The 18145-nt window shown below is 43.5% G+C and overlaps 1 protein-coding gene across 2 annotated transcripts in view; it reads right to left on the reverse strand.

The window, feature by feature from the left end:
* The window catches only part of MAP3K5 (mitogen-activated protein kinase kinase kinase 5), a 251880-nt gene extending 238159 nt beyond the window's left edge, over positions 1-13721 (reverse strand). The window contains exon 1 of one of the 2 annotated variants that reach the window (XM_055136320.1): positions 12932-13721. In XM_055136320.1, coding sequence (XP_054992295.1) covers positions 12932-13403 — 472 coding nt within the window. In that variant the 5' untranslated portion in view covers positions 13404-13721. The remainder of the gene's footprint in view (positions 1-12931) is intronic. The other variant, XM_055136321.1, reaches the window with a different exon arrangement.
* Between the last annotated feature and the right edge of the window lie 4424 nt (positions 13722-18145).

An 18145-nucleotide genomic window follows, 5' to 3' on the forward strand; every position in this document is an offset into this window, starting at 1 on the left:
ATGATCCAAGTCTCCAGAAATAACTGCTTACTTTCATGCATCAGAATAAAATAACTTCATTTAGAAAACTATATCCTACCTTAGGAATCAATTTATTAAGATTTTACTAAAATTCATGAAAGACATATGTTTTTAATAAAATCTGGGAATGCAGTTAAGTAGATTTTCCATATGATACTGATTTCTTTTTTTTTTTAAGTGAATTGCTATGAGGTACAGTTACAGACTTACAAACTTTGTGCTTACAATTCAGTTATACAATGGTCAAGTGCCCATCCCTCCACCAGTGCCCATTTTCCACCATCAATGGTCCCAGCATCCCTCCCACCACCCCCATCCCATCCTCCCCCACCCCACCCTGCCTCTGTGGCAGGGCATTCCCTTTTGCTCTCTCTCTCTCCTTTTGGGTGTTGTGGTTTGCAGTAGAGGTATTAAGTGGCCATCATGTTCGGTCTGTAATCTACTTTCAATCCGTATCTCCCATCCAGAGCAGGCTCTCCTAGCACCCTTTACTTGGTGGTCCCTTCTCTACCTGAGCTGCTTTTTCCCCCAGCATGTGAGGCCGGATTCTTTCTGACTCATTTCACTTAACATGATATTCTCCATGTTGATCCACCTATATGCAAATTTCAAGACTTTACCTTTCCTAACAGCTGCATAGTATTCCATTGTATAGATGTACCAAAGTTTCTTTAACCAGTCAATATGATACTGATTTCATGTGAAAAATAAAGTGGGGAGCCTAGCCCATGGTTTTACAATTATAAAATTTTTATAGTCTGCATTTTTCACATCTACAGTATCAATAATACATTGTTCTTAAGTGTATAGTTCAATACTGTCACCCTCATTACAAAATCCTTAAAATAATTCCCTTGGAGAGGAGAGATAACCTGAGGGCTGAGTGCATGCACTGAATTTATAAGATATTTGGTTATAGTTTTTTACAGAAAACTTTCCAGCCTTCTAAAATATCAGAATTTACGGGGCCAGAGTGATAGTACAGCGGTAGGGCGTGTTTACCTTGCATTCAGCCGACCCGGGTTTGACCCCCGGCATCCCATATGGTCCCCCAAACACTGCAAGGAGTAATTCCTGAGTGCAGAGCCAGGAGAAACCCCTGGGCATCGCTAGGTGTGACCCTAATTAATTAATTAAATGTTAGAATTTTATTTTTTAAAAAAACACCTATTTGAGGCAGTCCAGACTAAGGACTAAGCACTAAGTTCCCCTTAGTAATGAGACTGTTTCCAGTACAGAAATTAATTTGGGTTTGAAAACACTGCTATACCAAGATACTCTGGGATTTTCTCAAGGCACTCAACACTTCAGATTGCAGAGCAGCCAAGAAAAGAGAACATTAAGCCCTTTAAGTCAGATTTGGTAAAAGCACTCTAAGAAAACACAGAGAATGTGCTGGCAATTTGCCAAAGACTTGGAAATGGGCAAAAGAAAGTATCTTTCAATGGAGGGCTGGTTCTATATAGCACATCCTCTGGGAAGTACTTGATTTTAAAAGGTGTGCACTTGTTATCATCCTTCTGGTGAGTAAGCCCTTTACAATCCTCTTGGAACAAACTTCAAGTTTCCAAAGCTGATAGCAATGCAAATAATTTCATATACAATAGAAATAAATATTGTTTGGGAGAGATACAGTTGAATTCCACCCTAGAGAAATAATAACTACAAACATTTATACTTACAGAACTGTATTACAAACCATTGGTTTTAATTTGTCAACAAATTCATTTCAAGCATTCCTAATTTTTTTTGAAGCTAGATAGTTTTTATTGAAGGAAAGTTACTTAGAAAGATGAGAGAAAAAAAGAATGCATTTCAAGAAGAAACATGAATTTGAAAGAGCAAGCAAGCAAAGTGGCTTAGAGACAAGCGAGCAAGAGCCTATGAGCTTGAAGAGCAAGACTCATTTCCAATTTTGTATGTATATACATGCTCTTCAAATTTTTCTTTGAACTAATTTTAAATTTTTACTGATTTTCTCATTAAGTAATGAGTTTAATACCTGACATTATATAGAGGAAATCATGATTTGTAATGTTTTTAAATTATGATTTAGTACTTTCCATAAAAGAAGTGAAGTCAAAGGGAGATTCTGACTTACTTCTCTGCAAAAGAGAGAGAACTGTTTAACAAAGTGAAAACGTTTAACTGCTACTAAATTGGTAGTGAATGCATGAGTATCTTTGCATTGTTTGATATACTTTATGACTGAAATGGCTCATGACTTACAAAAAAAATTTTTTTAAAGAATTAGGTGGGTGGGGAAGAACAGAATAAAAAGTACAGGTCGTTCCTCCTAATTTCATCCTTAGCATCAATCTTCCCCATGGAAACAGATTAATGTTTTAAGCCTCTTCTCTGCATATTTATGCTTTCTTCTCTTTTGTCATTCTTTAAAACATCTACCACTGTTAGAGAGTGAGATAGAGAGAGAGAGAGAGCACAGGCAATTAATAACTGCTTAAAGAATTAAATTGCTGGAGGTATGAAGAAATAGTATAGGAGTTAAGGCATTTGCCTTGCATGCAATGAACCCATTAGATCCCCAGAGTCATATATGATCCCCTGACTAGTCATAAGTAACCCTTGAGCACAGAAACAGAAGTTAATCCCTGAACACCACCAGGTGTTGCCCCAAAACAAGTGTGTGTGTATATACACATGTATGTATATATGTGTATATATACACATATATGCATATATATATGTGTGTGTATGGAGAGAGAGAGAGAGAGAGAGAGAGAGAGAGAGAGGCTATGCTATAGCACAAAGGAAAAACAAATGTGATTCAGAAGGCTGAACTTTGCAGAACCAAAGAAAGAAACTATCAACTGAGTTATTCAGTCAACCCAGCTCTCTGGCTCATGTTAACGAAAAGCTTGTGGTGGTCTCCAGAAAAGAGTTAAGGACTTGAATGGAGAAAGACCAATTTATGGTCTTTTGTGCCAAAGTTTCATGCCACACAATTGGCAGCAAGGATTCAGTCCACACTGTAGTATTAATGCTATTACAATGATATTAGAGAGGAATGTCAACGTCAGCTTCACGATGGATTATTTTACAAAGCTACTAACAAAAAGTACCAAAATACGACAGCATAAGAGGACTAGAAAGTATCATTGACAAAATTCTTCCTCAAAAATCAAGTTAACATTATGTACTAAATGTTAAAATTGAACTTTCAGCATATGTGATTTGACCAGGTGGAAAGTGGATATTGTAGAAAACACCTGGGTTACTTAGAAGGTAGAAGTTAGTTTTATTCCTACTGTACCATTGATTTGTTTGATCAAGTCAGTATCCATTTCAAGAGTTCCCTCCAATAATAAAAAAATTAATTATGCTGGAGAGATAGTATAATAGGTATGGTGCTAGCCTTGCATGTGTCTGGCCCAAACTTGATACCTATTTTGCACCTCCAGGAGTAATCCCTGAGCGTAAAAACAGAAATAAGCACTGAGCACTTCCATTGGGTCACAAATGGTGTGACCCAAACCCTAGCCCATTCCCCCAGCATAGAGAACTACACTGCTGTATCTATTTGTTTTATGGTGTTATTACAATAATAATAAGGGAACAACATTGCATATATTCAACATGCATTTATATTATTACTCTAACCTGACTTCATAAAACCAGCTCATCCCAGTATAAACATGTAACAAATTATAAAATTCCTAACTAGAGGTAAATGCTAGGGTTCCTGGACAGCAAAATCATATACCTGATTCTAGATGCTCAGATCTAAGATGGTATTTGTCATAATAAAATACCAGAACTCCTGAAGGAATAAAAGATATTTGACAATGTAATACTTAGTCTACTTAGTCTCTTCAATAAAGATATTAATTAAAAATAGAGCAGGATAAATTCTCTGGCACAGGCAAATATCTGATTCTATATGGCCGAATGCCCGTCATGCATTAGGGTTATCTCTCACCTGCATATTTCTTAAAAGTTCCCAGAAAATATTAAAAGTACTGGTAAATACTGAAATAACTGCTCACAATCATTTTCAGTGACGGCTAACAAATAAATCAAACTTTTTTCCTATATGAATCGCATACTAAAGGTAATTGCTTTCTTCATTGTCAACTGCATACTATAACAGAAAAAAGTTTATCTGTAATGGGATGTTCACAGTTAACCTTGTGCAATTTCTATGACATTTAAGTTACATAGATCTGCTTAGTTATAACATTAAGCAAAAAAGATGCTATTAACATTTAAATGCTCTCTCCTCCCTGTCATCTCCCCTAAGAAAAATTACCACAGTGTATGCTGGGTACTTCATATTTTTAGTTTTTATGCTTTCCTTGGGGAGAAACACTAGGAAACGAAACATAAATTTCTCTCATTTCCTAAGTTTGAGACTATCTGGACAAGCCTGAAAATCAGCCATATCTCATATCCCTTTTCTTCTCCTTTATTTGGTACTTATTCCAATGCCTCTTTAGCCACAGAGAAAAGCCACAGCATGAAGGCAATGACGGAAACCAATGTATTAGAATCACCAGTGAATTTTTAAATATTCTTTTCTTCAATTTCCCTTTTATCTTTTATACTCCTAATAAACAGGAGAAATTTCACTCTCAGGGAATACAGGCATCTTTCCTAAATATAGCTTCCTCTGTTGCCCAGATTCAAATTTGCGGCAGGCAAGCATGTTTTCAGGTTATTTCCTCCCAAAACTGTAGGTACCCAGTTCCTTCCTGACATATGAGTCTTGCAGAACTAACCACCCCTACCACACGTACCACATTCTAAGGGTTCATCTGCCCCAAAGACAGGTGATGTTTAAGGAAGAACAAATTGTAACAACTGGACATCAAAACCTGTTGGTACCTATGGTAACTGGCATTGGGTTTTGTGCTTGTCAATTTCCCAAAGAACCAGGAAGAAGCTATAAACCCATTTTGTGCTGTAATTCAGCAACAGGAACTGAGTGGGTCTCTAACTAGGCCTCTGAAACAGGAAGCAAGAAACAGTTCCGTGGCCTCATAAGGGGACTGTGGCAGAGAACTCCCAGAGGCTGACAGCCAAAGCCACCGGTGAGACAGGCCTTGCTGAGCACTTGTAATTACTCACCCAGAAGTGGAACCAACAATAACTACCAATTAATGAACCTTTGAAGCTGACCAAAGGCCCCTGAGAGGAAGAAAGTAACTAGGAATCTGGGAAGCAGAGTCAATCAGGACAATACTATGCAGTTACTATCTGGGTTAAGAAAACTGGTATTCTGTTGTTCTAAAAGCAGGCCTTTCCTTGTTCTTTGGAGTTAATCGCTTAATTTTTTTTTTCCAACTCCCTAACAAAGCTCTTTGTTTTTAATTATAACTTTATCCTGACTGACTGTAAAAAATACAAAGCTGTGCGCATGCAGAAGGGGGTGATGTATATGTTATGTTGTTCGCAGACTCTTGGGTTGGCGCTCTCTCTCTCTCTCTCTCACTGTTCACATTCAGTGCTCTCGAGCCGCTTATATGGACCGAATCAGAATGGCTCCTTCTTGTGCTCTGCTTCTGTGTGTGCCACTGTGCTCTCTTTTGTCTGTCTCTCTATCTCTGTCTCTTTCTTTGTAGTCTCTCCTCTGGTCTCTTCTAATCTCTCTCTGTCTCTGTATCTTCTCCTCTACTTCTGTGTCTTCCCTCCATTTCTGTGTCTTCCCCCTCACTGCTCTTACAGTCTTAGTTTATACAGCAATCACATAGGGTGGTGACACAAAGGTGGTTGAACTTTAACAAATTAACAAAGAGGGGTAAGACCACTTATCCAGAAGATTAACAAAATCTCATCTAAGGAGATTACTCCAGATTACTAGGAGATCCACTCAAGGGAGGGATCCAAACAAGGGTGTGTCATTTTCTTCCTTCCTCAGCTAGTAATCCACTTAAATAGTTGTAGTAAATCTACTTCAAATATTTCTAGCAATGTCATTCTGTATGAGCACAGTAAGAGATATATCAAACTTAGAGTTTGGTTCTTTCTGAGGACATCTCACTATAAATTCCAGACCACAGTCCTCAGACCAGGTTAGTCTTCGTAACCCCAGCAGGGTCCGAGTCTCGTCGTTACTTTTGGATTATGATAGCATTTGTCTATGACCATGCTCTCAACTCATAGTTGAGTATTGTGGTGCTTTGGCCTGGCCCATTTCGATGCCAGGTAGCTCACAGCCTGCCCTGAGTTCATTCCGTCCGTCGGGACCCTGCTTTTGGGGTGCTAGGAACTAAGGGCAACTGAGTTGAGAAAGCAGATGCCCAGGAGTAAATATTATTGGAGTCAATCAGCTCCCAACTTACAAAGCATAATAGCATAATATTAACTGTCTTCCTGTGTCCACACAGAAAGGACATTGCTTTATGGTAAACTAAGTTCCCTGCAGCAAGGCTGAAAGGACAAACCCAATGTTATCCTATAACTGACCAACTGTTAAAAAAAAAAGAGCAGCAAAGCGCTCTGGGTTCACAGGGGTTCAGGGAAATGGATCACAGCAGTACCCATCATACCTCAGCAGAGATTCCAAAACCCAGGGGAAAAAATGTTTGGGATACCACTCGGTTGTTTTAATCCTTTCCTAACCAAAGTTTCTTCTTATAAGTTTGTTTGGGATTTTTTGATGTTTTCAATAAAATTTGTTTCTTAGGTAAAGAAACAGTAATGGGAATGGGGTATAACATTGTTGTGTTGGTTTGGTTTGGTTCAGTTTGGGGATCATACACAGTTTAGTTTTGGGATCATACACAAGAAACCATGTGGAACCAGGGATCAAAACTCAAGTTCCCTAGTGCAAAGCATGTACTCCAGCCCTTTGAGCTATCTTACCGGCCCTCTAACAGTTTTTGATCAGACATTCTAACACTACTCAATGGATAGTTATGATATGCTTCATAAATTCAGAGCAAAACAGGTAGAAAGTAATGAGTTTTTCTAAACAATTACTGTATGCAAATAGTCTTTATTCAAAAGATTTGCCTTTCCTAACTTAATGCCATTTATTTATAGCATGGCCATAGACAGCATGCCATTGAGTTTTCTATTTATAAAGTTCTAACTTGGAAAAAGGTGTGTTGGCAAATATATGTCTGTTTCCCCATTTTTTTCAGTATGGGAAGCAATATTTAGAAAATACATATTCCACCGTCTCCCTCAAAGTATGAGACAACATATGTGAAATGAAAGACAATGAAATCCTCACATGGAAATAGCAGAAAATGTAGAAGCACACAGGAAGTTTTTTAAGTCTTCTCAATCTTGAACAGACAGGAGACGATAATATTTTGGTTTGGATCAAATAATATTAGAAGTCCTAAGGAGTTGTACTGGGAGCAGGTAGAGCCAAAGTCTAGAAAATTTAGGTGCCTCTCCAGAATCAGAGCCTAAAGAGGAGACTTCCATAATGAGCCTAAGTCAAGCAGGAATATACTAGAGATGTAAAAGCTAAATTTGAACATTTCAACCAGCATGTTTCCTTCCTGTTACCCACTGTTGCTACAGGGCAAAAGGCTGAGTTAGAGATTGCAATCTGTAGTGGGCCTGGCAAGGAGAAAAACCTGGGCGGATACGAAGGTTGGTACCACAGAAAGAGGAAGCTGCTAGCCAGTCTCATCCTGTGTCCATTAAGAGGGAATAAGGTGGTCTTGAGTGAGGCAGTGTCCCATGGTATTACATTTCCAGGAAGTACTAGAATCATTAATAAGTTAGGAAGTGAATAGGCATAAAGGGATGAAAATTTTGAGCCTGAACGATAGAAGAGTGGGTAGGGTGTTTGCCTTGCACACAGATGACCCAGGTTCAATCTCTAGCATCCCATATGGTCCCCCAAGCACCACCATGAGTAATTCCTGAATGCAGAGCCAGGAGTACCTACTGAGCATCACTGTGTGTGACCCAAAAAACAAACAAACAAAAATTAGAAAGAAAGCTGAAAGTTTTACAAAGCCTCTACTCTTGGAGCTCCCTTCTTCCCAAAGCAACCTTCTTTGCCCCTCTTGAGTCTTCATCCTCCCTGAAACCTCCCAATTCTCTGGCCTCAGCAATTCAAAATGAATGATGCTCTTCCATCTAAATAAGAAGTTCCCAAAACTAGAGGAAAACCATCATCAGTGATCCTAATATAAGAGTGAGGTGAACCAAAAGTTTGGGGTTTTCAAGAACATCATTTTCCTATACCTTTGAAGTGGAAAACAGGTTTCCCACTTAAGTACTTTGATATTTTTAATTTTCCACAACAGTCACTTCCAAAAGTGCTGGGGGAGTAGTCCAAGGCTACTAGCAGCAATGCTGAGCCCTTTGGTAGTGGGGAGTAAACTAAGGTTCTCATATATACTGGGCACATGCTTTACCACTTGACCTGTATTCTGGACAACCTCCTCTGATATACTTCTTGCAGCCCAGTCTCAGAATCTACAATTACCTATGAAAGAGTGTGCACCTGGTTCTAACAGTAAGCTTAAAATATTTAATATGAATGAATGAATGAATGAATGAATGAATGAATGAACAAATAGAACTTCTTTTTTGGTTCATTATTTTATAACGAAATGGGGACATTATTAAGTCTAGCAATTCTAGCTATGCCTCACAAACCTGATGGCGGGGTGAAGGGGAGGGGGACATCTTTTTTACCATGCTCACTGGTGTTTGTACTCCTGAAGGAATCAATGCTGTTATTAATAATTCTATTAATAATTCTTAGCTTTTTCTTAAGCAAGGAATAGCCACCCAAGCAGTGCTTAGGAATCCTATAGGCCCCTCCTGGTGGTACTCAACCAATCAGGCTAGAATGGTTGAATGCTTAGGCCCAATGTTGTGGCACTACTCATACTAGTAGTAGTGCTGAGAGCCACCAGGGTGACACCCAGTGGAGTCAGGGAACTCTATCAGAGCCAGGGAATAAATTTGCAAATGTAAGACATGTACATCTGATCCTTCAGTTTTCTAGTTCCATCTCTTGGCTTTTACAGAAGTTTACTGCCAACAATGCAGACTGAAAGGAGTATCATTTAGCATTCATTTACTATCTCTTGTGTACATGAATATGATGAAATTTTACATATGATGTAAGATATTATGAAAGTTTTCGATAGAACTTAATTTCACCTCACAAGAACAAATGAGGGAATAGCAAATGTAGTAAAAAAAACCTTTATTATAGTTAAATAATAACTATAAATGGGAAAAAAATAAATGAAAATGTTTAGCTGTAATTTCTGTTCTTTATACAGATACCAGTCTACACAGATAAAGGAAATCTATAAAAATGTAAATGAGCTTTTAAGTTCTTATTCCTGCTATTCAATTGAGTCATTCTAACACTAATATTCCCTTCGTTATGTTGAGGCCCATGTTAAGTCATCACTTCCACCTCAGTTCAGGAGTCTGCTCCGTACCTACCCCTGCTGTCTGATTCTAGAGGAGTTTCCAGGGAGCCCAGGGAAGGACCATCAGAGAAGACTCCACTACATCCAATGCTTCTGCCCATTCTACCAACTCTAAACTTCTCAAGCCAGAAAATGACATACACAAGCGGCTCATTCATCTTCATGAACTAATATTTTTTTAACTTTTTGTGTCACAGCGATGCTCAGGGGTTACTCCTTGTTCTGCACTCAGGAATTACTCCTGACAGTACTTGGAGGACCATATGGGATGCTGGAAATAAAACCCTGGTTGGCCGCATGCAAGGCAAATGCCCTACCCGCTGTCCAAACACTCTGGCCCCTGAAATCATTCTTTAGATATATCACTTTAAAGTACATAATTTGAGAGCTGGAAGGAATTCTCAGAGATTAATTATTCTAACATTCCATTCTGTTCTGAGGCTGTAAAGAACTCCAAACTTGAGAAGAACCCAGACCAAAATCCAGAATATTAAAATTATTGTTTCTATTGTAACTCCTCCCAGTGTACCATGCTGTCTTGCCTTTGAAAACTCACAGGATTCAATGAACGTATCGTAAAAATCTAATTTTATTCCCCCAAATGCCATTGTTCCTGGCCAATTTCAGGAGACTTTAAAGGAACTAAAAGACCTTGTTCACAATCATGCGGTTGAGAACAGATCTAAAGGACAATGCTCTTTCCTCTATATCAGAAATGATTCAGCTTCAAGTGGGGCTGGTGGATATACAGCAAAGATCAGCAAGGCCAAAGAGCCAAATCCTTCCTGGCCTGTTTTTTTGTACCTGTTTTTCTATATCACTTTGTACATCTTGCAAACCAAGAATTAACTTTACCCTTTCTAGTGACAAAAAAAATCAAATTACAGGTTTATGAGTTGCATAAAATCTGAATTTTAGTGCCTATTAAAGTTTTATTGAAATGCTATAATATCATAAATGTAGGTATTCTTTACAGCTGACGGAGTTCAGCAGTTGTAAAAGATCCTGGGTGTGGGGGTGTGGAACTAGCAATCTTAAAAATGACAGGAAAAGTTTTTATATTCTAATTTCAACAGCCCTCAGTTTAAGAAAAGAGTTTGGACAAAAATGGGTCCCGTCTTTATTCCCTCACACTTTCCAGATAAACAGGAAATCTCAAACTTCTTGCCTCTCGGCATGAGGGGTTAACTAGAGGCCTGCTCAGCAGGAATGGAAGGAAGTATTGACCAGGAAAAGATGCCAGCCTAGGGCAGCTCCTCCGCACCATTGCACACGGCATACTAACCGCACAAACAGCAGGTCAGCGCGGTCACGTGGTTCCAAGATGGCGCTACTCCAGTGATTCTAAGTAAATTAGCCCAGTGAAAAGGAGGCCAAAGGGTCAAGCAGGGCCTCAAGGGAAGCCAACAGAAGGACAAGCCTTCATAGATCAGACCCAACGTGAGTCCCAAAACCTATTACCTGTCAGCCAAGTCTTTTCAACTAAGAAAGTTACTAAGTACTTCCTTCAAAGGCTTAATTAGAGAATTAAATGAGATGCAGTTCAAATGCCAGGACACTTCTCTCTTTCCCAGAGTCAGTATTTTCAGAATAAAGTTTAAAATTTTCTTTTCAAAGTAACGTATTTTTTTTTAGAGTCCTATAAGTGAATATAGGCATAGTGTTCCTCACATAGCTTTCAGTTCTTTGAAGGTTCTTCAAAATTATAGGCCAAAAATTAAAATGCTATGATTTGGGGGCCAGAGCAAAGTACAGCAGGTAGGGCACTTGCTTTGCATGCATCCAACCAGGGTTCAATCCTTGGCATCCCATATGGTCTCTCAAGCTGTGCTCAAGGACCAGGAGTGATGCCTCTGTCAGAGCCAGAAGTAAGCACTGAGCACAGCGAATGTACCCGCCTCCCCAAAAGAAACCAGAAAGAGCTGTAATTTTTAGGCAAGTTATTATTATTTTTTTTTGGGGTCACACCCGGCGATGCACAGGGGTTACTCCTGGCTCATGCACTCAGGAATCACCCCTGGCGGTGCTCAGGGGACCATATGGGATGCTGGGATTCGAACCCGGGTCGGCAGCGTGCAAGGCAAACGCCCTGCCCGCTGTGCTATCGATCCAGCCCGGCAAGTTATTTTTGTCGGTGTTTTATCAAGCCATCCAAAGAATCATGCTATAATATATTAACTCATGTTCATTTATAAAGACCAAGCCTATATAGAAAAAAATAACCAGAACCAGAAAGTCCTGGTTTATTTAGTCTGACTTCCTTAATATGAGTCCTTCTTGTTCTTAAAATATTCAGTTCTGGCTGAATTCCAAACTGACATAAGCCTACTTCAGGTGTTTTGAGGAGTCTGAAACTTGTTTTGAGGAGTACGAACTGAAAATAATATTGGAATGTGAAACCTTTTATGATCACAAATGCACAACCTTACTGCTTGGCACCATGATGAGATCAGGTTTTTCAGTCTACATTTATGAAAAGAAATATACAGACAGTCGCAACACTGTACAAGGTGCAAAGAGTTATTTTCAATAACGTTATTATTCCTAATAGTTGCTCAGGGTAGCAAATTCCAGATTCAATCACTGGAAGTACGTAACAATTCCTGAAATTTGATAAATTTTGCAAACACATTTTTTATAGTTTATACTATCAGTTTAATGCCAATCTAATCTTATTAAGATAGCGTATTAATGGTTCTAAAACAATCCTCAACTATTCACTTTCCAGTCCACCGTGGCATATAGTACAATAAAAAAATAAATAAATAAAACCGATCCTTTCTTTCACCCTAAATCTGAACAAAGATATCCCACGAGCAGTAAAAAGCCACCACGTCGTTACTTTCGGAAGCAACTGCTTGAAAGTTTGAATGGGTAAAGATGGTAAATTCTAGCCACTCGACTCTCGACTTGTTGCAGTGAAATGAGTTCGGAAGCTCATGACGTGGCATGCAAATTTCATGTCTACACACTCTCTGCTTGCAGCTGGCTGCGGGGCACAAGCGCGGGGGATCCTGCACTCCAAAAACTACAGAGAATGGGAGAGAGTCATATCATCAAAGCTGATCACAAGCTGGCGGGGGGGGGGGGGGGGGGAGGGACGCTGGAAAACTAGGGCCAGACCTAGCAGAGGAGCCACTAAGACCCTGACAGGTGGGTTGACGAGGCAAGAATCCAGCGCTGCAGGAAAAAAAAAAAAATCCACGGGTTCTTCCCCCCAAAACCAGGCGGCTTCCCAGGCGCGGGTGGGCGTCCACCCCGCGCTTGCACGGACTCTTGCACCGGCGCTTACCCTGGCAGGCGCCGTGAGAGCGCAGCGGCAGCCCCGCCGCACCACAGGCTGCCCCGACCCACAGGCTGCCCCGACGGTGGGGCAAGGCGCAAATCTGTCTGCAGCACGCGCGCCGCCGCGAAACATCTCCCACCCGCAGACTGGGCAAACGTGCTCCCCCTCACCACCACCACCGTCTCCCACCCCCCCACCCCCGCCCCCGAGCGCCCGGGAGAGGACGTAGCTCCCCACTCACCTGCGTTGTAAAAGCGGTCCAGAACCGTGGTCTCGCCGAAGTCCAGCTTGCCGAAATGCAGGGTCTCTAGGGTGGCGCCCACCGCCTCGCACGCCTCGCGCAGGCTCTGCAGGGCCTCGCTCTCGGCCGCCACCAACTGCCCCTGGCTCGCCTCGTTGATCACGTAGGCGACCGTGGTCCGTCGGCCCCCGCCGCCCGAGGTGCCCCGGCACCGGGTGGCGCTGCTGCCGGCCGAGGCGGCGGGGCACGCGGGGCACGCGGGGCACGCGGGGCCCGGGGCGGCGGCGCTCTCCACGTTCCAGAAGCTGCCCGCGGGCGGCGGCGGCAGCAGCAGCGGGCTCTTGTCCTCGCCCTCGCCCCCCGCCGCCCCGCCGGCCCGCCGCCCGCCGCTCGCGTCGGCCAAGACGCCGAGGCCCGACGGGGTGAAAGGGGGCACGGAGAAAGTGATGCCCTCGGCCGCCTCCGCGCTCATCTCGCCGGGGCGGGCGGCGTCCCCGGCCCCGCCGCCCCGTCTGGCCAGCCCCAGGTCGGGGCTGCTCCGCGCCCGCCGGGCTAAGCCGCCGCTGCCATCGCGCGTCGCGACGCCTTCCGCGCCCCGCCGCCGCCGCCGCTCGGGCGCCCTTTCCCCCGAAGGCGGCGGCTCGCCCCTCCTCGGCGCCTCCGTGGCCGCGCCGTTGGCTCGCGGCACGCTCTGGCGCCCGGGAGCCGGGAAGACGCCGGGGCGAGCGGGCAGGGGCTGCGCGGGCTGCCCGGTCTCCACCGGGCGGGCGGACAAGTGGCCTCGCCGAGCGGCGCCGCGCAGCGGGGCTCAAGGGCGCCGCGCGCGGGCTGAGGGGCGCGGGCTGGGCCGGCCCGAGCGCTGTCCCGGGCGGCCCCTCCGATCGCCGGGCGGGCGCCCTCGAGGTGGGGAGCGAGCCGGCCGGCTGCTTCCCGGGCGGGCAGGTTCCCGGGGCCGCGTCCCGGCAGCGCGGCGGCAGGCAGCCACCCCGAGGATCCGCCTCCTTCCTCCGAGACAGTTGGCTGGCCCCCGCGCCGCTTCCTCCCGGCCGTCTTCCTCCCCGCGGCCTCGCGTCGACAGCTCCCGAGCGCCGGGGGCTGCGGGCGCCCCCGCCTCCGTGTCAGACGCCGCGGGAGTCCGGCCGCTCCTCACAGCCGCTCGCCCCGGCGGCCACCGGCTTCTGGCCGCCCACTCGCGGCGGCCCCGCGAGTCAGAGCCCGCCTCCGGGGAGGGCGCTGCTGGGAAGCGCGAGTCGGGACGAAATCGATCGCGCCGCGCGCGGCTCGCGGACCTCTCAGCCCGAGCCTCCCGAGCGCGGCCTGGGGCCTAGGCTCCTCCGCCGGCGCCCCCCGCGGCGCGCCCCCCTAGGGTCTGGAGTGGGCAAACGTCCGCAACGTCCGCCACGACTGGAAGGAGCAAACGGGGAGAGAAAAAAAAAAATAACAACTCCCAAACGTTTCCTCGCGTCTTCGGGGCCAGTCCGGGAGGCTTTCGGCCGCGTTCTCCACAGCCACGGCGCCCCCTGCCGGCCGCCAGCGGGCTCGCCCGTCTGCGCGCTTTGGTACCGCGTGCCTCGCTGAGGGGGACCCGGGCGGCGCGGGGACCGTGGCTTGGCGCGAGGCCGGGAAACTCTGCCAGCGCCCGCTGAGCGCGCGGCGACGGGGGCCCGGAAGTGAGTGCCAGGCTCGACTGACCGGGTCGGGCCCCGGTAGCTTTCACTTTTAAATTTCCAACAGCCTCTGATAGCTTGGATGGGATGCTCTCAACTACTGACTGACTCATTCAGCTTTTTCCTTGACTTCCGGCCAACGCCTCACCGCACGCGCGCCTCACGCATCCGACGGTCGAGAGAGACTGACTATTCTGTCTCCACTCTCCCTTCGGAAAACTAAGGCAACACTTCAGTTTACAAACAAACATAAAATCTTGTTGAAACCCAACTTGCTGAGGGAACAAAAACAAATGTGTAAGTTCTCAGAGAAGTCCAGAAGGTGTGGTTGTTAGGAAGCTGTATCACTGACATCGATTTGCTCCAGCGGGCACCAGTAATGTCTCCATTGTGAGACTTGTTGGTACTGTTCTTGGCATATCGAATGTGCCACGGGTAGCTTGCCAGGCTCTGCCGCGAGCGGGATACTCTCAGCAGTTTGCTGGGCTCTCTGAGAGGGATGGAAGGAGTCGAACCCGGGTCAGCCGCGTGCAAGGAAAACGCCCTACCCGCTGAGCTATCGCTCTAGTCTGTTAGGAAACTATTAGTGGAAACGTGTAATGGATTCAAGTAACGCATTTTCAATGTTCCTGCTCAAGGAACCAAGACTGAAGGCTTCCCTTTAAAATGAGTAAGTAAAAGAGGGAGGATAAATAACGCAAACTGTATTCCAGTTGAAGGATAGGGAAGGATAAAGCTCTTGTGTTATAAACATTTTTAAGGAAGGAAGTAATAATGAGGAAAAACACTAGTAGCTACACGACTGTGTTCGGAAGGAATCCAGGTGACATTGCTATTCCAAGAAGAGAAAAGATTTGTAAACTCTTAAGATGTGTAAGATGATAGAAATTAATTCATAGAATGAGAACATTATGCTCATTGTGCCAGCTGGAATCTATTTCTAGCCACCTCTGCTTTTGGTCTTGGTAGTATGGGGAAAAGCAGTGAATGATCATTCTGAAACAAAACATGGACTGGTTGACTCTCTAAAGCCACTGGGAGTCAATCATCTTTGAACCTCTCCTGACCAAGAGCTAAACACTGGAGGTTCATTAGGACATTAGAACCATGTCTGGGAAAAGAAAAGGTCTCACTTCCCCAACCGTTTTTTTACTGTACAAATAAGGATCCTAGTTCAAGTTATTTTTTTAAAAACCATAACTTATTAGACCTTTGATTTTTACCTTTGATCTGTATTCAGATCCTTTCAGAACCATTTTTCCTACACGATATTTTATTTTTGTCTTACTGTTCACTTTATTTTACTTGAAATAGATCGAAATTCAGGAATGTACATGATGAATGGCACCCACACTCCAGCACAGTGTCAGCACTTCTGGTGGTCCCAATCACTCCCTTAATGTTAGAGTTTCACTGATTCCACTTATACAGATATGTGTTAGATTGAACCCCAAGGAATTTTCATTATAATAGCAGATAATGAATATGTGTGAATTCAAATGATTTATAACTCCAACTGGGGCCTATGCAATACCAGGTTGCTTCCCTCCTCCCCACTGTAGGGGAACTGAAACTTTACCTGATCTCAACTTGCCAGACCTGATTCAGAGTGTCTCTGTGGAAGAATGAAAGACTTTATCCTGTGCTATGGCTTCACCAGTGTGTGTTCTTGCAATTTGCTTACCTTTTCACCTCTTTTTCAGTCCCCAGATTCATTTTGTATAGTAGTAGTAGACGGAGGAAAAATCATTCATTGCCTATCAGGTTCTTGGATATGTTCCTAAAAAGATCAAGGGTGAAGTTGAAGCTTTTTTAAAAGGGCAAGGATTTCCTAGATCGCTAACTTTTGTTTTGGGTGACTAATTTGTTCTTTCTCTGATAAGTAGGACTATAATATACTTTTAATTTCCAAAAGGTATTTACAGTTTTATACCAAACTAGAAAATTAGTGTGTGTGTGTGTGTGTGTGTGTGTGTGTGTGTGTGTGTGTGTGTACAATTCACTAGTTCACAGTGGTGCTTGGCCTGGTGGGACACTGATATCATACCCAGCAATAACCAAGGGTAACATACTTAGCTATGCTGGAGAACACATAGTATCAGAGATCTAGCTCACACATGCAAAGCATGTGGTCTATCACTTACACTCTATCCCCAGACCAAAGTAAATATAATTTTAAATTATCAGCTATGAATCAGGAAGCTAGTAAAAAATTATCAAGTACCTAGAATAAATTAGCAATTTAATGGATCACTAATTTAACGGTGTATATTTAGTCTGACAAAACAAAAAGGAAACAGTGCATACACAGAATGATATAAAGAGTCAAGTTTTTCTTTGCTGCTGAATCCTATAAAGACTTTCTTATATAGCACACTTTGATAGCACACTGGACAAGCACTACAATTAAATATGGAGTTGAACAACTTTATGTAAGATCCTCAATTGAATTTTTAAAATCCAAGAACAATGTTATTGATCCAATCAAAGCATTTTAGAGAAATCTAAAGTAATGTAAGTCAGATACATTACTTTCTGGTCTTGGTACTCAGCATGAGGGATAAAAGAAAACCAAGGAAAACTACAGAAATAATACAGCAAGTAGGGTGCTTGTCTTGCACACAGCCCACTCTGGTTCAATCACTGCCACCTCATATGGTTTTCCGACCAGGAGTGATTGTATCTCTGCTGAGCACAGAGCCACAAGTAATCCCTGGGCATAATCACCAGGAATAACCCCCAAAACTGAAACAAGTATAAAAGGAAACCAAGGAATTAGGTAACGTATTACTTAGATCCTACCTCAAATGACTGCCGTTTCTAAAGCCTTTGCTATATGTTGAATAATAATAAATACTGTAGCACTGTAGCACTGTCATCATCCCATCGTTCATCGATTTGCTCAAGCGGGCACCAGTAACGTCTCCATTGTGAGACTTGTTGGTACTGTTTTTGGCATATCGAATACGTTACCGGTAGCTTGCCAGAGTAGCTCTGCAGAGCCTGGCAAGCATAATAAATACAAATGATATAATATTATATGTATTCTATCACATCTTTGTATTTTTATAGGAATGACTAGGGCCACTCAGCAGTGTTCTGGAGCAAAGCAGTGTGGCTTCAAACTCAGAGCCTCACACACAATGAGCCTGTGCCCTACATCTTTATACTTTTAAATGTCTTGGAAGCAAAACTTAAGTTTGCTTCTCAGAATTATGTTTTCATTCAGATACAATCCCATTTCCAGTTAGAGATGACCCTTGAGGACATCTACACTGACAAATAATTTTCCTCTTAAGAGCAAGAAAAATAGGAGAGCTTTTTCTGCTTCTGCCTCTAGCAGATGAGGTAATTCCAATTAACTCCTTCATTGAAGATGACTAAGAATGTTCAATAAAATTTAAAATCTGTGCATGAAGTCTTTTAGAAACTAGTCATAGAATGAGAAAAGTAGCTGGTCAGGTTCTAAAAGACAAGTAAAGGGTGAAAGATGAACCTTCATCTAGAACTGAATCAGGCTAAAGTGCCTTTAAAAAAAATCCAGAAG

Source organism: Sorex araneus, chromosome 4 (assembly GCF_027595985.1).
Source record: "Sorex araneus isolate mSorAra2 chromosome 4, mSorAra2.pri, whole genome shotgun sequence".
In the NCBI taxonomy this organism is placed as follows: Eukaryota; Metazoa; Chordata; class Mammalia; order Eulipotyphla; family Soricidae; genus Sorex; species Sorex araneus.